General features: G+C 39.2%; 1 protein-coding gene across 2 annotated transcripts in view; it reads left to right on the top strand.

The window, feature by feature from the left end:
- The window catches only part of LOC121943033 (F-BAR and double SH3 domains protein 2-like), an 81,950-nt gene that overhangs the window by 51,582 nt on the left and 6,074 nt on the right, over window positions 1-24,294 (top strand). For both annotated transcript variants that reach the window (XM_042486396.1, XM_042486395.1), the window contains 9 exons: window positions 4,566-4,682; window positions 4,839-4,943; window positions 12,568-12,657; window positions 13,025-13,087; window positions 18,890-19,024; window positions 19,339-19,422; window positions 20,604-20,781; window positions 21,819-22,039; window positions 24,066-24,258. In XM_042486396.1, coding sequence (XP_042342330.1) covers window positions 4,566-4,682; window positions 4,839-4,943; window positions 12,568-12,657; window positions 13,025-13,087; window positions 18,890-19,024; window positions 19,339-19,422; window positions 20,604-20,781; window positions 21,819-22,039; window positions 24,066-24,258 — 1,186 coding nt within the window. The remainder of the gene's footprint in view (window positions 1-4,565; window positions 4,683-4,838; window positions 4,944-12,567; window positions 12,658-13,024; window positions 13,088-18,889; window positions 19,025-19,338; window positions 19,423-20,603; window positions 20,782-21,818; window positions 22,040-24,065; window positions 24,259-24,294) is intronic.

Raw genomic sequence — 24,294 nt, 5'->3', positions numbered from 1 at the left:
ATATTAGTCAGTGTGTCTCTGCAAGCTGTGGGAAGAGATCCTATTTTAGAAAAAAAAACCAAAAACAGCAGAAGCCTCTAATGTGTGAAAAGATGCATTAGAAAGACAGTAGTAGCTTCTTATCATGGCAAAAACATAATTGGATTTAGAGACTTTTGGGGGGCATTTTTTCCTTGATGTATTTTAGAAAAGACATCCAACAAGTGATTAGAGGGAGGGGGTGACATAGAACAGGAGTCCTCAGCTGGAACAAACTCCAGACTTTGTGATTGCATGAAAGGTCTTAAACTAACAGTCACAACAAGGCCCCAGGTTTCCTACACAGAATGGAAAAGTATAGAATTTGATTTTAGTAATTTCCAGACCTGGATAAGTATAAAAAAAAGGCAAAGAAAGTATGGAAAAACAGTCATGTTTCTTGGCTATTGCCCTCATTCTTTTTCTTACAATATAAAATTCAGAACTGCTAAAAATAACTGATAAAACACACAGAGTGCTTTTTATGGCATTTTTGGAGCAGGCAGCCAGCACAGCCAAAATGCTTTCCACTGTATGAGAGAAAGAGCAGGCCAGAGCGAGCTGAAGGTCATCAAAAACAAGGCAAGAAGCATGCCCTGCGACTGAATGTACACTCCTAAGAGCTGCCTCTATACCTGTACATTACAGCCTGCAAAACACCTCTTACAACCAAATCAGGACACCCAAGCCCATATTTGTTTAAAAGAAAATGCGGCAATATTTTTGAATTACATAAATACAGAATCACAAATAACTAAATTTTAGCTTGTTTGAACAGTTACGAATTTTGAAGTGTTGTAGTAAACAGCAAGGTAATTGGAAAATCTTTTCTGTGTAAGGAAACCTTTATGGCTGTGTTTATCGTCACTGTGAATAAACAACGCTGCACAGATGTTGTGAAAATGACATCACTGTACAATGCATAACTTTCTTCAACTCAACTCGACTTGAACTCCAGTACTTATTCATAAAAGAGACTGAAAATAGGTTGGAAAATAATTTGAATATAGGTAGCACTAGTTTGGGCAGAGTAATTGACAGTGGAACATTATCTAACTTTTTGCACAGGATTGTGGACTGAATTTGGGGTTAATAATAATAATACCTTGGACTTATATAGTGCTTTTCTGGATACTCAAACAGGCTTTACCAAATAAAGAAATAATAATAATAATTCATAAGGGTTAATGCAAGTTTTCTTAGGACTGGCTATTTGTACTTAAACATCAAATACAGTCTGAAAAATCTGTAAAAATCTGGAACTTTGAGTGTGAAAAAGTATCGAAAGTTAAGCAAAATGTGTACGAAACCTGGATCCCAGGGTTTAGACTTAAAAACATAAACTTATTCACCAACATACACCGTGCAATCATGCAGACAGACAGATACATCTGACACAGTTCTTTCTCAACCTTTCATCCCTGTGGTTTCAGAATAACACAGTTGTTCAATATAGTCCTCTAAATGACTGTTATTATGACAGTAGAGGTTGTTATCCAAGTACAGTATGATCACAGCATTTTGAGTTCACTGTGCTGTACTTCACATTTCACTGAGACTGTCTAGACATAATTTTATTTTGTCATCACATTTACATTAGTTGCTAATGGTTAATTAATGCAACCTTGACTTGATGAATTTGTATTTGACACTTGCAAATCAATACATTTAAAACTCAATCTGGTTAACATATCAACATTACATCATGATAATTAAATATAAAGAAATAAATTATTTTGTACTGTATTGTACCATGTCACATAATGCCCTAAAGTAGATGTTTCACATTGAACTTTTCAAGGATCTCCCAGACTTTTTTTAGGGTCTTACCAGCATCTTTTATGCTTTAGAGATAAAGCTGAAATGCAGAATGAGGAATTGAAAAAAACAGCATCACAGAAAGTCACTTAAAGGTCACATGCAAGGAGAAGATTCAGATTGTTTTGCTGCCTGCATTCACATTTTCCTCACAGATGTAGATGCAGTTAGGCCACCTGAAAGAAATGCTTATTTACTTTGTTGACTCTATCAACCTTATACCAATAAAGTATCGAGGCCCAATTTGCTAAGCTCCCTTCACAATATGTCAGCTAAGAGCCACTGTTTAAATCTCGTTTTCTGCCTCCCTGCCTCAGCTCCCTCCCTCGCCCGAATGTAATTAAGCTGTAAATCTCCCATGTAATACTCTTCGTTTCACACCTATACTTAGCCAGATTTATGCTCTCTTGTTACTGAAGCAGCACATAATTAATAGATATGATGTGCATGGAAACTTGCAATTAAAATATCCTGTACTGTCGTCTAGCTAACACACTTTTATTATCAGATTATGGGAACCCCAGCCTCTGAGGGCCGTAAGCACACATCAGTGACACTGAATGCATGTACGTCCTGAGGCTCAGTTTGTTTTTGTTTGATGTAACAATTATTTTCTCTGCCTATAGCCTAAATAGATGTCACACATTGCATTTTTGCATTTTTTATGAAACAGTTTACTGATATGTGTGACAGAATTTATCAGATCTACTGTATATTTGAAGATGTGTACATGAAAAAGGGAAACAGGTTAAGGGATTTTTTTAATTATGCAACTGGGACAAGTGTACAGGTTTACTTACAAAAAAGTATCCTTTTCGTTTCCCTGTATAACCCACGTTTATTTTATACAGCAATGAAAAGATGTTAAGAGTCACATTTAAGTGAAGAAAAAAAACTATATTAGACTCGTAAAACTGACCTTTGGAGATTTTTTTTAATAAAGACACAAAAGCAGAAAGCAGCAAATGTACAAATTGAATTTTGCTTTTGGAAAAGGAATACAGATATATGATATATACAATATATATATATACTGTCAAGGTAAAGGGCAGAAAGGACATCTTTCCACTTCCATCAAGCCATTTCTTTATAACACTTATGACAGCTAACCTTATTATTTTGATTTGTGGCATGGGAACCAGCTTTTTGGGTTGTGGTCAATATTCCTACAGTCAGAAAATTAAAAGACGAAGCTAAAGCCTTGTTTCCACCAGGCTGTCTGGTTCAGCTCAGTGTAGTTTGTTACATATTTGAACACTGTTTTCAGTTTCCATTGTCAAAAGTGCGGATATACTAGTATGACTTTTTTTTTCTGTTGCCCCTCTGTTAGGGTAGTGAGCAAACATATCAAATACTAAAGGGTGGAGCTACAAACACTGAAGTCTTTTGATTAGTCAATAGAGAATCTTAACAAGGACTCAATGGACAAACTTTTTATATTATTCCATCAATTGTGACAGAGATTGTAAACACTCCAGTCTTTTGTTTTTTGTCTTGTAAATGTTGGCACACCACCTTGTTCCATGCACAGTTAGCGAGGTGCAGATATCCCTATGCTTTACCGATGAAGAGGAAATACAGGGAGAGCTGGATGGAGTCACTATTAGGCCACTAATGGGTAATGACCCCACTGTTTGTAGTGGAAACCCAAATCAATTCTATAGTACATGTACATACTGGTTACATAAAGTTCTAAGGGTAATATACAGGTGTAAGCATGACTTTGTGCCACTTTTAAACAATAATAACATTTATCTCTTGTTCCTTTAAAGCTCTGAATACTTGTGGTATTTTTGTTAAGCATCAAGTATTCATGATAAATGCCAAAGCAAGGAAAACTTTTTAAAATGTTATTTACTAAGAAACTAACCCTAAAAAAGTCTGCTAATGCACTTAATTAGGATTGTGTAGGTGTGATTTGGTCAGAACAGAAGTGACAGTTACAAAACATCCCTAATTTTGACTCAAAGGTTGTTAAATTCTGCTTGGTGCACAGATGTGCGTAAAGTCACCGTTTTTCCAGCTATGTCCTCTCCACTTCAAACCATTGAGACACTAGATGAAGCGATACATCTGCCATGTAAAATAACCAAAACATTTTTTACTTCGGCAAAAAAAGTGCATTCATTATTACTAATAGTTACAATACTGTTTAAGATAACTATAGGCTGGCTCTGTTACTGGTAAGTGTTTAGTTGTTAGTGACTAGTTATGTAAACATTTAAATCAGAGACACATTTAATACATTAGTTTCTAAAGAGAAACTGCCACATGGTTATAACTAATATTGAAGGAACATATCTGCTTTTGTGTGGAAAAAAAAACAAAACAAAACAAAACACACATTTACAAAGGCCTGTTGCTGTGCACCTCCTGCTCTCTCACTTGGTAGCGCACACAAAAACACACGCTCGTGCTCTTTCACATGTGGTTTTAATAGCAGCTATTTTGCTCCAAGAGGATAACAATAGAGCCTTGCAAAGCACGCTGTATTAATTATGTGAGAAGGAAACAATCTTTCTCTCACACTTTTTTTTAAGCTCAATTAACAGCTTCTGCATTTCACACACATTGTGCCATTACTGCAGATGTACTTATGTGTGCACTTGTGTATGTGTGTATTTCCCTGCCATGCTTGTGTGTGTGGGGCTGGGTTCATGTGTGTGTTTACCCATGCCTGTCTGGTGTGCGTGTGTGTGTATGCGTGCGTGCCTGTGTGTGTATATCAGAGTCGTCAGCTGGAGTCGGAGACGGGGACGACGGAGGAGCACAGTCTGAACAAGGAGGCCAGAAAATGGGCAACCAGAGTGGCCAGAGAACACAAGAACATCATACATTACAAGAGAGTAAGATGGACACACATGCTTACATTTGTCAACAATTTTAGAAATAGATCATCTGTTTTATAAGACACACACACACACACACACACACACACACACACACACACACACACACACTCTATTTCCAATCAAGTTATGTGTCTGTGTGTGTTTTTTCAGTGTCTGGAGGAGTGTGAGAGCCACGGCCTTCCCCCCACAGAGCAGGGGAGACTAGATCTTGAGTTGAAGATAGAGGACACCAAAGAAAACATTCGTAAAGCTGAGGTATGTGACTCACATTGACAACATTTTTGATCACACAGAGGAGAAATATTTCCTTTGCACTATTGCATCAGTGTCAGCTTTCTGTGTGAAGTTTGCATGTTCACCCAATGTTGTTGTCCAGGTGCGCTGTGGAGAAATGATGGATAGATGTTTTCCCTCTCTCTCTGGAATTAAAGATGAATTATTCTTCTCTAACAAATTTTCTCAAACCTAGTTTACCAAAGTTGCCAGTGGGCAATATGTTACCTCAGTCCCCCCATCAGGAGGACCTTGTGTCTTTGACACTTGCACTACTGTTCAAAGCAAATGAAAAGATACTGAACTTGCACCGAATTGTGACTCTTAAAACCGTGGCATAAACTGCATTGTGTCTTGTGTGTACTGTTACACTTCTTATATTTATAAGTAAGATGGAGTAGTTGGCCATTACAAACAACAAACGGTGTGTTCAAGGGGGAAAAAAAGAAGTGTGTCTTTGTAGGAAATTGATCATATTCTATTTTCCCCTAAAATATATACTGTAAAATCTGTGGTACTCATTGACACAAGAGTAGTAAATGTTGCATATTGTCGCTGACTCACTTCCCGTTGTAACATCAGTGCAGCATTACAAACAACCCCTTTGTTTCAGTGACAGCATCAAATTCAGCCTCGTCCTATTTTTCCTCTGCACCCAGTGTTTGGGCTGAGTGACTAATTATTTGTTAAATATTTTAAATACAAACAGTGGCAGTTGGCATTTCAATCTGCCCATCTGTGCAGCTGACGTGGCAGGGTGCAATTACCAAACATGGGCCAGGAGCGATCAATACACCTTTCACATTGCAGGAGATGTCAAATTATTTAAGTAATTCGACCATTGCTGTTCAAGGAGCCCAGTAATCCCAGGGTTTTGCTGTATTCTGTTCAGACGTAGAGGTTGAAACACACTTTTAAGCAGTTACATCTGTCTCAATAATCGCACTTTGACAGTTCACTGATCTGGCAGGATCACAACTATAAAAATAGTTATAGTTATGTTATCAGATTCTATGATTGCCATTTGTCCTATATTTCTTACTCTTTTAGCTTCAACTCCTGTCTTTCCCTCCTCATCTGCCTCTCTCATCCTGTGTTCTCTTTTTTCCTTTTGCACCCCTCAGCCTTTCCACTTGCAGAGATATGCATCATTTATGTATTGATTTTCACAGATTCAACCTGTCACAGTATGACTGAGATAACTGCACCCTCTGTCATCCCTCTTTGGTTGATTCTGTCTTTGTTCTCCTTAAGTCTCTATAGCTTTTGGCTTTTTATGTCTATTCTTCAATTGCATTCTCTTGCTTCACTTTGCTCATTCTCTCCCTAATACTGCCGCTTTACTCCATAAGACCTTTCTAATCACGCTTTCACATATCTGGCACCCTCTGCTGTCAGGTTTGGTCAAACAGCAGTTCTCCTCTGGCATTGCCTCTCTGTGTGATCAATATTTCACCATACTTTCTGTTTTACCCTTTTGCAAATTATTGGTCAGGCAAATCTCTTACAGAAGTATTTTTACTGCTTATATTGATATATAGATATACTTCCTTTTTGGTTGCTTTTTAGTCTACTTTACACTGCAAAAATATGTTCGCAACATCATCAGTATCTTGTGATCTCACTTTCCACAAAAGGAGTCTTTTTTATCACAAAGTGCAAACATGCGACCACACCGCCTTTTTCTCTACCCCACCCTCTTTTTCTCCTCCTCTCTGTTCTTGTGTCTTGCTCACACTGTCTGTCTGCTATTCTTTGCTCTTCCAGGCCAGCATTACCTTGAGCAAGATGATGCATATTTTATGAGCTCATTTGGTACAAATGGCTTCATCACAGAGCTCTTATCACAGAATTATAAAGGGAGTGAAAGCAGCACTAAAGACATTATCCAGGTTTGATTACAGCATTATCTGGATAATGATTACGTCATTCCTTCCCATCACATCAAGTCACGCCTTCATCCCATCAAGCATGTCGCTTTGACCACTTTACTGTAACATCTTATTAGTGAGAAAATTAAACAATGCCTATATTTAGGATGGAGATATATACATATATACACAGTTTGTGAATTGAAATATATTTTTGAGACATCTGTGCTCAGTGGAGAAATGTATGGTGTTGCTTGGTAATTATCCAGCTTTTACTTTGTTGTCTTTATTAGCTAAAATCTCATTGGTGTTTCAGAAGCAGCATGTCTGACATGCCATTAAGAAAGACTGATAGCATACTTGTCCTAGCTGCCTTTCCTCATTAACTGATTTTTAATAAATTGCCTACTTTGCTTGTGACAAAATCTCAAACACTTTGACGGCCAGCTGAGTTCCAAAATCAATGTTTATAGACAATGCACTGTCTGTGCCAAAGATGTGAGCATTTACCACATGTTAAATTGTGGGTGAATCCATGAGGAAGATACAGTGTTTAGGGTTGTTCCAGATGCAGTTTTATTTATAGTTTTTATTAATTGTCTTGTCCCAAAAATGTTTTAACCAAGATATTTTGTGAAAAAGATGATGCAGAAAACACAAATATGAATGTCCTGAGTCATGTACATCCTCTAAGAGCTTAGAGACCTATTATTTGTTTAGTTAATATGTTAAAGAGAGTCTGTAGCCTTTATGGACATAAAAAGACATTATTATAGGTTGGACTGAGTAAGTTTTATATCAATATGCAGGAAAAGTTAAGTGGAATTTAAATTCTTGTGATATGGTCACAGAGGACTTTATAAAAATAAGTAGCACAGACCCTTACTTCAAATATCTCCCCTGTCATAATAAATCAAAATACAAATTAAGGGATCCCCAAAAATCACAAATACATAAAGTTACTCTTACCTGTAGTGCTGTTTAGAAATCTAGATTGTTTTGGTGTGGTGTGTTGGAGATACCAGCCAAAGCCATGTGTGCCTTCAACTGAATATAATGGAACGAGATGGCGCTCAACTAGTGGTGCTCAGAGTGCTATAAATTTTGCACCACTGAGCCAGATGACTTTACAGCGAAGGAGGACACCATTAATGTTGCAGTTGGCGGGTGTAGTTCGGTAGAAAGAAAAAAGTTCCTACATGAAACTGCTCACAACATGGTCTATGGATTATATTGAGTAATCAGGTCATAATTTCTGGAAAGAGAGATTGCTATTGAGTTTTTCAAATGTTCTATTTTACCACAAGCCAGAATGCCATGTAGTTTCATTATATTAAAGGTAAGGCAGACATTTCTATCGCCGGTGTCTCCAACACTCAGCAATTTACACCAAAACAATGTAGGTTGATAAATAGCTCTACAGGTAAAAGGAAAATTTTGTACTTTTATTTTTGGGTGAACCTTCCCTTTGAGGAAGAAGAACAAGGAAAGTTGAAGAACTAAATCAGTGTAAATGTTTTATGCCTTTGAATCTATCCTGCAGTGTTCAACACTACGCTCCTCAATCTTTAGAAGCATCCTCTTTTTCTCGCCTCTGTTTGAATGGAATCAATACGCACTGATAGAAAGAGTAGAATTATGTCTTCTCTGCTCTCTACAAGCCTCTGATTTTATGGCCTCTGGCTGAGTACTTGATAAAAGACTGAATGCTGAAACTAGAGACTGTGCATGCATTTTCCTGAAATCACCTGAATGGTTATTACTCTAACACAATTTGTCAGCATTAGTAAGTGATTCGTGCTGTAATAAAAGTCAAGTGAAAACTTTCAGAACATAAAATTTTATGTATTTCATATTCTTATATATATATTATATATGATGACAGCGGGCCCCAGGCAAGGCTTATGTACTCTAGCACAGCTCTAGTTATTAATAGAACATGCTTCAGAGAGGAAGGAAAATCAAGAGGAGATAAAAGGTATTCGAATAAAGTGATACACATGATATTTGAAGTACATGAAATCTGTACTGCATATCCAACAGGTATACACCTATCAGCCTAAACATTAAAACCACTAACTGGTGAAGTGAATAACAGCAATCAATGTTCTGTATGGAAATCTCGGGTCCTGGCATACATTCGGATGTCTCTTGTCACTCCCCAGTGGCAGTGGTGCCCACAGCAGGACAATGCATCACGCCACACCGCAAAAACTGTCCAGAATAGTCTGAGAAACATGACAAAGAGCTTGACATATCGACCTGGCCTCCGAATTCCCCACATCCCAAACCGATCGAGCCTTTGTGGGATGTGCTGGTATCCTGATGGAAACCCCAGATCCAAAGTTGATCCTCCTTGGACTCCTCAGGCTTGGCCATGATCTGTCAAGGCATGGACACCTTTTGGGGTTGACCTGTGGTGTCTGGCTCCAGGGCGTTAGCAGCAGATCCTTTGACTCATGTCAGTTGTGAGGTAGTGTACCAGCACGTTCCACGGATGCTTGATCAATTGGGATCTAGGGAATTTGGAGGCCAGGACTCTTTGTCATTTTCCTTGGGCTATTCCTGAGTAGTTGTTACAATATGGCATGGTGCATTGACCTGCTAGGGCGGCACGGTGGCGTTGTGGTTAGCACCGCTAGCACAGCAAGAGGGTCCCTGGTTCAAAACCCGGTTGGAACGGGGTTCGGTTCGTGGGCGGTGACCCTTCTGTGCGGAGTTTGCATGTTCTCCCCGTGTCTGCGTGGGTTCTGTCTGGGGTCTCCGGCTTCCTCCCACGGTCCAAAGACATGCAGCTCAGGTTGATTGGTGACTCTAAATTGCCCTTAGGTGTGACTGTGTGCGTGTATGGTTGTCTGTCTATATGTGTCGGCCCTGCGATAGTCTGGCGACCTGTCCAGGGTGTACCCCGCCTTCCGCCCGATGACAGCTCGGATTGGCTCCAGCCCCCGCGACCCTTACGAGGACAAGCAGTTACAGAAAATGACTGACTGACTGACTGGCATTGTCCTGCTCAGCGGGCCAATGCCAATGGTCTGCAATGTTGTTTGGTACGGTGGATCCATGGTTTCCCAGCAAAACAATACATTGTAACGTAATGATGTAATGATGATCGATGTATAATATAACGGAAATTAAGGACCTTCAAGATCTCTTTGAAGTCATACAGATTTTTTTTAAAATACTTCTCAAACCGACCTGTGCATTAAAGCTTTCCACCTAGTGGCAAATGCAAAAATAGTTTCTTCTAACTTTTATATTTGAGTCTTGCAGGTTTGTTTTTGTCTTTCCTATATCATATCAAACTTTAAAACCAAGCAGAAGTTCCATCTGAAATTCCCCACGTTGATAGTCGACAATTATTGGCCTCATCTCTGCTGTTTTTCTCTTTCTAAGGAGTTCTTAGAGGATGAGAGAGCAAGACAAGTGCCTGTCTCCATACTAATGAGCTGTTGAAGGCTGTTCTCAAACTGGCTTCACCAGACAATCTGGCCTCATTAACACGTGGCATCCAAACGCTTCAGACAGCAGATGCGTTAAGACAGAGACAACATTGCACACCCAGCACAAGCAAACAAAACTAATAGGGATTGGAAAATTGATTGGGAGTATCTGCTCAGAATGCACGCACAATTTAATTTGCATTAGTATATTAATAACTTTGGTATAAAGACAGCATGGACAGTCACTGGGGCATGTAGTATATTTTTGGTCATAGAAACACATTGCACATACTGTGTCTATCAAAACAAAATATCATTTAGTTCCCTAACTGTGTAGCTTCAACGTTGTTGTTTTAAATGGATCTCATGTGTCGTCGCTTTACTCCACAAGTTCAGCTGTTGTCATATTATGAGCTTTGCAGCACTAAAATTCTTAATATTTTACATCTGCTTCCATATGAGTTATTGTTTCCAAAAAAAGTGGACCCAAAAGTTTTCCTCCTGCAAACATTTTGCCTGTCTGTATCTCCATCCATATTTCTGTCTATTTTATTTATTAGAGCTGCCCAGCTGGACTGTCTGTCGGTCTGTCCGAGGTTGCACATTGATCTATATTCACACCGCCACCGCTGCTTATTCTGTTGACCACTGCTGCACAGATGGCCGAACATGTTTCGGCCATTTTTTTTTCCACTTTTCTCCTCTTTATTCTGGTATGTTTATGTTCCAATGGCGGCCTTTAGTATTTGTTGGGTGCTGCTAATGGAAAGAAAAAAATGGTGGCACTTCAGGGGCTCAGGTCTATTGATCAAAGCCGGGAAGTCTGTCTCTCGGCAGTGTGTGCCTGTCTGTCTCTCTGACTGTACATCTCTGTGGGAGGGAGCTATCAGCTATCAGTCTGCTCTGTCAGCATCAGTGAGAAACGAAAGACAGGGGAAATGAAAGAGGAAATTGATGGAAACGGTGAGAGACAGCCGAAAAAAACAGAAAGGAGACGAAAGACAGTTGAGGCGGCGAGACAGAATGATATAAATTTCAGGGGCTTCCCTTCTGATGCTTATAGCCTGATTGTATTTTCTCATTAGGAAAGAATACAGCACATGCCCAGTGTTCACAGCTCATTATAGTATGTACAAGTTTTGATGAGTTGCCATTTAAGAGACTACACGACACATTTTTGGAGTGCAAACCCAGTTCACATCCTCTCTCTCTCACTGTACTGCCAAAAAAAAAAAAAGATTATTGTAACATTTGCTCTGTTATACAGGGTCCCCTGAGGTCTTTTTTTCTTGCATGGTTAAAAAACCATTTACATGTGTGTAAAAATGGTTCGAATCTTGGTGCTTACTGTATACATTTAGTGTATATTAAAATGTACTGTAAAATGAACAAGAGTATGGGTAGTGTTAACGCATAATATGTCTGAGATCAAAGATTTTTAGTTTTACTTTTTTGATTTTTAGTATCAATTTGTCATTTTGTTTGTCATGTCTGTGGTGTTTTTTATGGATCCAAGAACGAGTAGCTGATGCCGTGCGTCAGCTTATAGGGATCCTCATAAAATCATTAAAGTGATGTTTGCGAACAGTTTTTGATGTTGTTGCCTCGTTTGGCAAAAACATTGCACCTTTTCATTAGTGCCCAGTTTTCTGTCTCTGGGAAAGAGGTTGCCACTGCTGAATAAATATAAAGCAGCTTGTCTGACACATCATCAACCTGGAGAACAAATTGACTGCAACTATTGTAGTTCCAGTAATGAGGCTGACTAATACCTGCTTTCATGTGTTCAGTGTAAGGAGCCTGCTGGCACTTTTGATCCACAATGAGACATTTTAGGCTTACGCCTCTTTGATTTTAAGGTCCAGTGTGTATGATTTAGGGGCATCTGTATGCAGAAATGGTATATAACATTCACAACTATGTTTTCATTAGTTTATAATCACCTTAAATAAGAATTGTTGAGTTTTGGTTATCTTACAATGGGCCATTTATACCTACATATGGACCAGGTCCTGTTTTACAAAGTGTTTTTTCTTCAGTAGCCCATAATGGACGAATCAGAATAGGGCCATTTGCATTTTAGCATCAGTAACTGTAGTTCTCTCATGTGCCTGGCTCAAGGGAGAAGTTACAGTTTGCCACTTAATCCTGCACTAGACCTTTAAATAAAATGGTCGTAAAAGTTTTAAAAAATGTGATTTTCCTTTGAAGACTAATGCCAGAAAAACTGTGTAGGCCAGTTATATATTTTTGATAAGTTTTTAACATTTCTAACCTCTTTTCTCTCCAAAGACAATAAAGTTAAAAGCGGAGGCTCGGTTGGACCTTCTGCGGCAAGTTGGGGTTGCTGTGGATACCTGGCTAAAGAGCGCCATGAACCAGGTGTGTTTTGTCTCTGAATGTTTGAGAATATGTGTGCCTTTACTGTATATACTGTCCGTGTGTGTGTGTGTGTGTGTGTGTGTGTGTGTGTGTGTGTGCGTGTGTGTGTGTGTGTGTGTGTGTGAATGTAAGTCTCTCCTCTTTGCCTGACTGGTTTAATGTTGGCAAGTGTGAAACTGTGTGAATTGTGTTTGTGAGTGCATTCATACATACAGCCGTTGGAGTGAGTGTGCATTAATATCCTTTCACACATTAATTCCAATTTGTGCAGTGCAGTATGTGTGTGTGGGTGTGTGCCTGTTTGCAATATGTGTATAACCCCCTCACCCCCCTCCCCCATCCCCGACTCTCTCTGTGCATGCTGTAGGTGATGGAGGAGCTGGAGAATGAACGTTGGGCCAGCTACACTTCCCACGATCCCTCACTGTCGGTGAGACACCTCCCCTCACTGTGCGTGTGCTGCCACTTTCTCACCAAGCCAGACACACTTCAGAAAGTTTATTAATGAAATCTGAAAACATTGGAGAAAAATAATGGCTGACAAAACTGTCATAAAACTGACATAAATCCTGTGCCAATTCATAAATACATACAGGACATGCAAACTTGATTTTATCAGCAATTTTCAAAGTTGCAGCAGTTCTTTGACTTGGCTGGAAAGTGCAAACTCACACCTATAAATCAGAATAAGAAGCCTTTTCACCACAAAACATAATGATTTGTGCTGCATGCATGGTGGCCTCCTTTATCCACTTAAAGACCATCGACTCGTGTCACTGTATGTTCATCGTATGTCTATTATTGGCTCGTCTTGACAGTTTTTCTCTTTGCGCTGAATAAACGCTGCACTCAATTCAGCACATTCAAAAGTGTCATTTTGAACTCCAAGGCACTGACTCATCATAATCATAGACTTTTCATTCTTTATGATATCATTATAAGTGAAAACCACCCAGCTAGAATCGTTCTCCTGACAAATCACTTCCTGAATGATGTAAATTGCAAGATAATTGACCTCGGCCCTGCTGCCTAATCATCCGTCACGCCAGTTACAGCCTCTTAAAACGCTCTACTTCTCCATTAGAATACTGATGTAGTCTTCACACAACTGGCGGTTTTTACTTCATGACCCCTTGCTTTTATGGCAAGTTACTCTTTGCATGTCGGGGGAAGGAGGTAGACACCTACCCTATACAGCATTCTGCCATAAACAAATAGTTTGACATTTTGGGGAAAACCCTCATACCCCTCTTTCTTTGTGAGAGTTTGATGAGAAGATTGATAACACTCTTGTGTCTGTACGCTAAATGCTCAGCTAGAGCTTGGAACCACTTCAAAAACCGGAAACAGTGGGACAAAGCTAGCCTTGCTTTGTTCAAATGTTAAAGAAAATCAGTTACCCACACCTCCTAAGCAGTAATGTTGTATATGCATTTAACCAGTGGTGAAGTATTCAATTATTTCACTTAAATAAAGGTAGCATTATCATCCTGTTAAGATACTCTTGTAAAGTCTTTAAAAGTCTTGCATTCAAAATTCTATTTACTTGTTTAAGATTTAGGGGGATTTAGTGACATCCATTAGCGGGGATTGCAAATTACAACCTGCTTAAACTTCTCCCGGTCAGAACTCCTTTAATGTTCTTTGTTGAGGTGGTTTTTAATCAGGAGCCGATTGATTTGTAGAAGTCTCTTCCTCTCCAGAACAAATGGACCAGGTGATTAAGCCAATAAAAACACAGAATTAGGCAGTTTCACGTCACAAATCAGTGTTTTTCTGACTCTGTGTGGCACATGACAGACAGGCCACTAGCTCAGCACCTGCAAATGTGTGCTCATCTTTCTTCAATAACTTAATGTGTTTTCAATTAAAATTCAGTGCTTTTACAACATTGCTTGTTGTAAAGCTGCTGCTAAAAACAGTAGCCAACGTGAAAATGCAAATGTAGCCATGTAGCCATGTAGATGTAAATAACTTATTCTAAGGTAACAAAAACACAACAATTATTTTCAAATGAACATACACTAAAGAAAACATAATCAATATTATATTCATTTTTTTTCAAGTGCTCAATAATAATATCTATATATTATAATATTTTTAAGATTTGTAACAGTAACAGTTTTTAATATTAAGTTGTTTAGTAAATGTTGGGTAGTTATTCCTCAAGAATGTTTAATTTAAACTTTTCTGTGTACATTCTTAGTTGCATAAAGCTGCATAAAAGGTATTCAAGTAGAGTACAAATTTCTCAAAATTGTGCCTAAGTACATTACTTGAGTAAATGTACTTTGTTACTTTTCACCTCATGCACCTCCTTATGTGTTATTATAAGTGAGTTGTAGAGGTGCTAGTGGGTAGATTTCGTTACTTTGTGGCAGAGCCAGGCTAGCTATTCTCTGCTGTTTCCAGTCTTTATGCTAAGCTAACATTAGAGTGGTGCGGATCTTCTCATTTAACTCTTGGCAAGAGAGTGAATAAGTGCATTTCCCAAAATCTCAAACCATTCCTTTTAAATTAGATTTAAAGTCACTGCTTTTCCCAGATTAGACGGTCATCCAATGAATATTAATGTGTTAAACTTAATGTAGCGTTTAATTATTTACAATCAATATCAATACTGCAGCCATGATGTTTTTTCATGGTGTGTGTGTGTGTGTGTGTGTACATGTGAGTTATGGTTATTTCTTTACATTTATGTTTGTGCATTTGTGTGTGCCTTTATGTCTCTCCATTGGGTATACGTGAGGAGAGGAGAGTGTACATCCATGGTTAAGAGTGTGATCCTACGCAAGACTTTGTGACAGAGATGTGTGTATGTGTCAACAGGACTATGCACAGTCAGTCTGCTCCAACGGAGGCACTTGACATTCTGCTCACATGATATTGCAGCGTGCAGCTAACACCAGAGAGAGAGAGAGAAAGAGAGAGAGATACTGAGTGTGAGAAAGTGAGAGAAAGTCTTGGGAATGAGGGCAATCTAGGAGGGAATAAATGGAGGGGAGGGAGAGACACTTAAAGAAGGGGAGAGAGTGAACTGAGAAAAAGAAGAGGTGGTGTGATGAGGAGGAGAGAGTGATGGGGAGAGGTGTGGAGGGAGTGGTGTCAGAGTGATAATGCTGAAGTAAAAATGGATGCCGAGGTTAGAGAGACAGTGAAAAACATTGAAAGACATTGTGGAAAACAGAAGACAAGATAAAAGAGCAAACTGTAAGGCCACTGTAAAAATAACGGCATATTTGGACAGACAAGATAGTGACCAAAACAAAGAACAGCGTTTTGACATTTCTAAATTCTTAATTATCTGTAAGTAGTTATGTTGTATTGAGGCTTAGACACAACAAACTGACATCAAGAATTAGTGGCATTGAAGGTTGACTACTCATGTGTCACCTTTGTCTCGGCCAGAAAGGTGCGCCGAACACGTTGCAAAGACTGCAGCCAACTGCCAACTAGCACATATTGTCTGCGCCGGCGTGTGAGGAAATAACTCTCCATACCTGCAGGCAGAGGTAGTCTGTGTTCAACATTCAAAAAGAGGAACCAGAAGATCATCAGGAGGGATTAAAGATGCTAGATAGCCAGTTCACACATTGACAACACAACCCGATGTTGAAAGAACAGTTATATTAACCATGCGTCAGTGAACAACAACACAAACCATTATGAATCATTTCTAATAAAGAGCTAAATGGTGGGAAAAAAATACCCTTTCTCTATATGAAGAGTTTGTGTTGATCTCACGCCGTCTTGACTTTAGCTATTTGTTTGCTTTACTTATTTCTGTTTCTCTTTCGTGCACTGAGTTGAATTGCCAATCATAGTGATTTCACTCACTGACGGGCTCTGCCATTTTTGACACTGATACACCATGCTGAATCGGACGAAAAAAAGCTAACGGCGGCTGTCTAGTGCGATGGTGCGGAATTTGCTGCAAAAACTTGGGTGACCGATAGCCCAACAATGACCGACAGTTCACTGTCAGCTTGGTATGTCAGAGCCCTATTGTGAATTTTTAAAAACTTTTATTCATTGGGCTTATTAGCTGTAACCTCTGCAACCTGCCAGCTCTGTCGTTTGCTTGGGTAAAAGGACTTGCACCTGTATAGCCCCTTTCTAGTCTTCCAACCACTCAAAGCAAGTTTATAGTGACAATGACATTGACATTGGTGTATAACAAAAAGGGCCATAACTTCTAAATGGATTCACAGACTTGCACACACACGCCACTTTGCCACATCTCCTTTCATAACTCATGAACTGGTTGTTGTGTGGAGGCATAATTGAATTAGTGACAAAAGTTTGTGAGGTTGTGTGTGTGAGAGAATGCATGAACATGTAGATGCATGTCGTACATGGTCACAGCTATTGGAAATTCATGCTTGTTTTTGAAAGTTTTCTTGATACTTCTCCTTGCACTATTTATAAGATAAATCAGTTGGAGGCTAGTCTTGCTGAAAAGTCCTCCATCTGGCGTGGGTGTCATTAAAGGAACAGACCAGGAGGCACATTGAGTATTCAGGCATTTGACAGCAGTTCAACAGCCTTTGATTTCATTTGGAGTGTACTTGAGCCTTAAGAGACTGACAGTGTCAATGAAAAAAGGATTATAATAACAAGGTGGAACAAGGGAAATGAAGAGAGAGACAGAGATGGAGAGAAAACAGTTGGAGGGATTGTAACAGTAGTTTGCTGATTAGATAGAGGTCAAAAAATGACCCATAGTCAAAGAGGGGGAAGGATGGATAGATTGTGAATAATAATCTGCAGAGGAGAGCAAATAAAAACAATGAGAGCGGAGAGCAGGCACTTCCCTCGACCCTTTCCTCATTCCACTCAATTTTATTAATGTGATTATGAAATACTGTGAGCTATGAACCCTCAAGTCCCTCAGGCCACCACTGCCTTCATTACCATATCACTTTCACAGTTATTACCTCCAGGAAACATAAAATCGCCCATTGGTCTGCATCTCAGCTGTGTTGCCAGACACAAACAGATGCATTTTTGGTGATATTTTATTGGGTTATTACTGAAAGATATGCTGGTCATTTTACTTCAAGGATGAAATTGGCCCCGAGGCTGTGCAGTGCACTTTGAAATCAATGCAGTAAAGTGAACAAGTAACAAACTAATCAAACAGCTTTGATTAGAGTTTGTGAATTTTTATCAGGAAACACTATAGGACCACACCTGGAGGTTTTTATTCCCACAGGGAATTGATTCCTAGGTTCAACTCATATACAAAACACACACATTTGCTTTGTTCTGCACCGGTGTAGTTTACTGTGTCAACAGAAATCTGATGACTAAACACAATCACTTGGGAATGGATAAACAGACACAGACACACACACACATACACATACACACACACACACACAAACTCTATTGTTACGAGCAGGTCAGCTCTCTGTGTGTGATGGATCTTTCTACCAGCTTGGTCACATGACCTTCATATAAGCCAGTGAAATTCTCATGAAACAAAAGAGGGAGGTGCTGGTTCATATGAAACATAAGTCTCTCCACACCTGTCTCTAAAAGCTGTAGTACCCGCACTGAGCAGGACAGAGAAACCCAGGCAGGAAACAAAGGTAAGCTTTGCTGTAAATTAAATCGTGACACTAGCACAGAGTGAGTGCAAACACAGAAAGGGGGGGAAACAAGTGAAAGTCTTTGTTTTCCTTTGAAACCTGGATGGTCATAATTTTTCTTGTTCTGTGTTCAGAAGCCTTTTACAAGCACAAAAAAATGGTAAATTTCCAGAAAGCTATATTCATAATTATTATAATCATATATTTAAAATGATCTTAGGAAAAAAAAAAATGGGTCATTTCTTGTTTGTTTTCTACCTTACCTTTTTTTTTTGTTTTTGAATTTTGCTTATTTTCAGGTGATTGTATTCTTGCTTATTTTCGGACCATTTCTACAATGAATCAGACCTGTTTGATTAGGTTTGAAAAGGTTAAATGAACATTGCAACTGAGGAGCTGTAGTGGTAGAGCTGTAGGTACCAGTCAACAGGGGCAGAGAAAGACAAACAACATAACATAACACAAGCCACCTCTCTGGGTGTCTCCACAAAACATCATCGTGGTGTATTTGGACAACGTTTTGCTTACTTACTTGCTTACTTTTTTACTTGCTTTAAAGGTGAATGGTGCTTTTCTTCTTTGTCCTTGTGATTATCAGAGTTTTTGACTTTATCTTGCTTTGTGTTTGTGTGTTAAAGGGCACAGTGGACTTGGAGCGTGAGGAGGGAGAGGAGTGTGAAGAGAACATGGAGGTTTTTGACGACAGCAGCTCCAGTCCTTCGGGAACCCTCCGAAACTACCCGCTAACCTGCAAAGTCCTGTACTCATACAAGGTAAAAATCCAACACACACACACAGCTACCCCTCTGCGGTTACATGGTCACACACATATCAAATGTCTGCAGCTACCTGCTCGACAAAAACACAGTATCACACACAATCGCATGCATCCATTCCATGCACGCACTGAGGCAAGCAAAGGGGAATGTCAGTGCTGCATTTATAAGAAGTGTGAAATGTTGATGAATGTGCCATAAATAAGCAGGATGAGATTTTTAGCATTTCAAAATGAATTATTAATGATGGGCTCATTCAAGTATGGAGTGTTTGTACTGTCTTTGACACTGTTGGTGTTTCTTTCCCTCAGGCCTCTCAGCCAGATGAGTTAACTATTGATGAGCAGGAGATGTTGGAGGTCATTGAGGATGGAGACATGGAGGACTGGGTCAAGGTGCACAAACATACACTCATGTGACATTCACGCAGATCTGCATTACATTATGGTTGGGTGATATGATATATATACCATGCCACCAGAAAAATCCATTGTGTAGAGATTTGCCAGTACCATTTCCACTGCAGGGAGCATTTCGGGGCAGAATTCTGGCATGATTTTGAAATAATAATAAAAGATAATAATAAATATATCTACACAATAATATTTTATGGTGATATGGTATATATATCATATCAATATATATATAAATATAAAATAATATAATAATAAAAAGAAATAATCAAATGTGATGAAGAACAGCAGGATTTTTTAAAAACTATTTCTTAATTGAATTTACAGAACATGAATTTTATCACAATATGTACTGTTACCGTTATATAAAATTACAGTCATATAAAGATTAGAAACAACTTTGCTGTATCAACCACCTCTACATTGTGTTTACAGTTACAACATCAGAAGCGTCAGTGTCTCTGCAGGTCCTGCAGGCCCTTAAAAAGACTTAAATGACATACATTCAGTTTCATGAAGAGTATACATTAAAAGTCATTAAATTGTTATAAATTTGAAATTGTTGAGGTCCTAATAGCCACAAACATTTATCCATTTTCTTTTTGTCAAAATGAATCAAGCTCTTCTGTGTGAAAGTTCACATTTTTGATGTGATAAATCTTTAAACGTACTACTCAACAAAATACGGTCTTTTATTTTATACTTGCACTTACCTGTTGGCAAAATGTAAATTAACCAAATTCACTTTAACAACCATATTCTTTAAGTATCTTTGAGCACCTATAGAAGCAATATATAAGTCCTGTCTATTATTATTATTATTATTATTATTATTATTATTATTATTATTATATTCTTACATAAAATCTACTTCTACACAGTGCAATACATAACTTGCTTAATTTAATAGTAACATGTAATGCTTGAATAAGAAAAAGGTGATTTTTCCAAGAATATGCTTTAATTTTGGTTAAAAATGTTCTTAAAAAGCAATAAATCGTAGTTCTGGTACCTGTAGACAGCCTAAGCATTATCTCATGCGCTCTGTGAGTTGCTTCCTGTGCATTTGCTCCATTTGGTTTCACAGCTTTTCACAGTTTCATAGTTTTCTTCTTCCCTTTCTTCATTGTTTCATTGTTTGTGTGCGTGTATGTGTTTTCCAGGCTCGCAATAAGACAGGTCACGTGGGCTATGTCCCAGAGAAATACCTGCAGTTCCCGACCTCCAACAGTTTGCTGAGCATGCTTCAGTCTCTGGCTACACTTGATGCTCGATCACACACCTCGTCCAACTCCACCGAGCCTGAGCTGCACTCCAGCTGCATCAATGGAGACACAAACAGTAAGTATGCCGATGGTAAATTATTCTTTGAAATAATTTGAGCGCATGCCAGGAGTTCCAGTAAACAAGCTAGTTCCAGTTTTACCAGTGTAAATGAGTTTTTTTCTTCCCATAATGAGGTTATTATGCACCACTGATTAAGGCATTTTTCTCTTTACTGCTCTGCTGGAGTTGCTCAGAATCTAGCTGTAAACAACATTCAGTTTGCAAAGCAGAGTGTTATCAAAATAAGTAAGTGTGGGTTGTCTACCTTGCTCGGTAAAACAAGATAAAAATATTTCTTTGGCTGCTGTAATAAACAGAATTGTAATGGCAAAAGCTGAGGGGTAAATGAGCCGTTGTTCAGTACAAGGTCAGATTCCACAAGTTCCTGATTTCCTCAACTGTCTCTATTTTGGCCAATGTTTTTCCACATCTAGATTTAAATAAGTAGAAATGTTTGTCGCTGCTGTTCTAGTTACTCACCTGAACAGAAACAAGAGCGTGGCATTTGAATGAAATTGGTCAAAAACAGAACAAAACACCGGTGGTTAAAATTGCAGACCAGTTCAATAAAATGGGCAAGAGCTGAGCTAACTCTCTTTGTGCCCCTTTCTTTTGTTTCTGCAGCACTGTTGGTGCATCCACATACAGACTTTGGGTGTTAATGATCCACATGCAGTCAGCATAAAGATAGTTCATTAGTCACATAAGTGGCATTTTATTTTATTTAACAATTACTCATCCTTCCTAACCTGCCTTAATTTCAAACTTCTTTATTATTTTCCTCCTCTCTCTTTTTTCTCTCTTTTTTTTTTTTGATTTTCTACTGTATCTGCTCTACCTGAATACTCTGACCAGGCACATGGGGAAACTTTGTCACCTAATTATTATTTCTTTCGGTCTTCTCTGTATCTCTCTCTCAAGCGGTGTGCACCATTCTTTTTATGACAATGACGGCCAGCCAGAGGAGGAACTACATTTCGCCAAGAATAATTATTCCTTCTGTGTATCTTATTGTTCACTCTCTCTCCCTTTGTATTCCTTTCTCTTCACAGTGATGTATGTCCGTGCACTTTACGATTATGAAGGCCAGGCGGACGAGGAACTCTCCTTTTCCGAGGGAGCCGTGATCCGCCTGCTGAGCCGCGACACTCAGACAGACGATGGCTTCTGGGAGGGGGAGCTCAACGGACGAGTGGGCGTCTTCCCGTCCGTGCTCGTCGAAGATCTCACTGAGAATGGGGAGACCAGTGGAGGAGGGCTGGGTGACATACAGGTATGTTGATGGATGCAGACTCACAGATATTAAGTCACAGGTAAGTGAGATGAGCACTCTTAGACTCAAACACAATAGAGAGCATTTAAATGAAGACATACTTGTTTTTAAGTAACACACAGACATTGAACGTGTTACTCTTAAGGAGCTGGAAATGTGGTCTTATCAGTATTTCCTCAGGGCAGAAATACCAAGCACATGGTGTAGTCTAGTGTGCCACTTCCCCCCTCTCCCCTCCTTTCCTGGCTGTTGTCCAGTAGATCTATCAGCAGGGCAGAGTTCACAAATGGTGGATCAGAGTTGCCGTGTTCCTGCAGTGCTCTGATAAAAAACGCTGCACTGCAATCACAGAAAGAAGTCTTATCTGTGGCACAGAGTGCTGCCCTATTAGTGGCTCAGCAACAGGAAGGAAACAGCCGCTCCCTTCCTAAAAGCCTGTAGACATAACACACACCAGAACTAGCGTCTTTTAAGTAAGATGTGGGAAAGATTGCTTAAAAAAAAAAATCAGAAACCTCTAGATTGCTGCCAAGGAAAGAAGTTGTCAAACTGTCTTTAATATTTCTGTAAGGTGCTTTTAATTTTGCACAGAAGCTGTTCCAGTCAGTATTTTTGCATTAACTATGGATGAAATCACAGGAATGTGAAAAGGATTACTTCAAGTGACAACCCCATAGAGAATTATCAGCTGACTCTGCAGTTTCCCTTTGTGGCATTTTAGCATCTTTAAATTTGTTGTTTTGGTTAAGCAGCCAGCAACTTGAACTGTTTTGGTTAGTTCTTTGCACTCTCAAAGCATTATTTTCAGATGAAAAAGCACGAGAAATCTTCTGAACACCTGCACAGGAACAAACAGCACACAGACAAAGTTAGAGACAACCTGGTGAACATAGTGGAGCATTTAGCAATTAAAGAGACAAATACTTCCCGCAGGAGTTGGTGGACAACTGAGTGAAAAAGAGTGAATATTGGACTTATAGTCACCAGTTGAACAGTATCATTTTATTGATTACTATTATTATTTTTTATTACTGTTTGTTTTTGATGTAATGTAATGATATGTTGTCTTGGACCCCAGGAAGACTAACTTGTCAGCTAATGGGGATCCTTATTATAAATAAATAAATTAATTAATGCTAATGTTGCTCCTTGCCTTCTGGATGTACATATCGATAATTTATTGCTTATATGTTGCTGGTGAAGTGTGTGTTCAATGTGTTCAAAATGTGCCTGTTTGGAACGTGCATGCTGCTTTACCTGAAGTATTGCTCCCGAGGAACTGCTCATCTAAACACCTTCACACTCAAGAAAGCGCTTTCTTAGTTCCTTACATGATTGCACCCAGATGCAATGCTTGAGTAAAAGCAATATTTGCTGACAGCTTGTTATTTGAGACCAGGCTATTTCCAGTTACCTCGCTCACATTTGAAATGTTATGCTACAGTGTAACATCTCTGGTCTCTCTTTCTTCATCTGTTGTTGAATGTAAGTAGCGAGTGATGAGGAGCTGTACCCAGCGTACCATTTGGTGGCGTAACAGTTAATTGGGGTTCCTTCTGAAATCACCACACAGTATGTGCGTAACGTACTACTGTGTGCAATCGACACTCCGCTTCCTTGGGTCGTCGCAATACACCCACCAAGTGTGAAGTCAATCAGGTGATTGGTTGTTGAGAAAATTGAAGGTGAGAAAGACAGAGATACTCCTATCACTTTAGTTAGATAGGACGATGACATGCTCGTGTTGTGTTTACAGCACCACCATCAGGACAAGGTTCAACTGACATTTCTGCCTGTAACTTTCACTTTATAACGAAAAGCTTCTTTTTCTTTAGGTCAAGATGAGTCTAATTATAGTCTGGTCAGTTTCAGTCAATTTGTCATTAGATTTTTTTTAAAAAACAACGTTACACATAAAGCTGGTGGGATCAGTTTTGCTGAGATGCAGAGCATGGGACCTATTTCTAGGATCACAGAGCAGCAAATTTTCAGCGATGTCTTTCTCTATTTCTGTCCCTTTCTTTAGATTTCTCCGTCTCTGAAGCTGCCATGCTCTCTGCCACCTCTCCCGCTGTATGACCAACCTCCCATCAGCCCTTTCACCAGCCCCGAGACCTCCACCCCACCTCCTCTTCCACGCTCTCCCTCCACCGCACTCAACGGGGAGCACAAGCCTCCACCGCCCTCCTCGTCACACAAGGGACCGCTACCCACCCACAGTAAGACACACACACACACACACGAGTTTGTATGAA

The sequence above is a fragment of the Plectropomus leopardus genome, chromosome 5 (assembly GCF_008729295.1).
Source record: "Plectropomus leopardus isolate mb chromosome 5, YSFRI_Pleo_2.0, whole genome shotgun sequence".
NCBI lineage: Eukaryota > Metazoa > Chordata > Actinopteri > Perciformes > Serranidae > Plectropomus > Plectropomus leopardus.
This window is presented reverse-complemented; position numbering and strand designations above follow the sequence as displayed.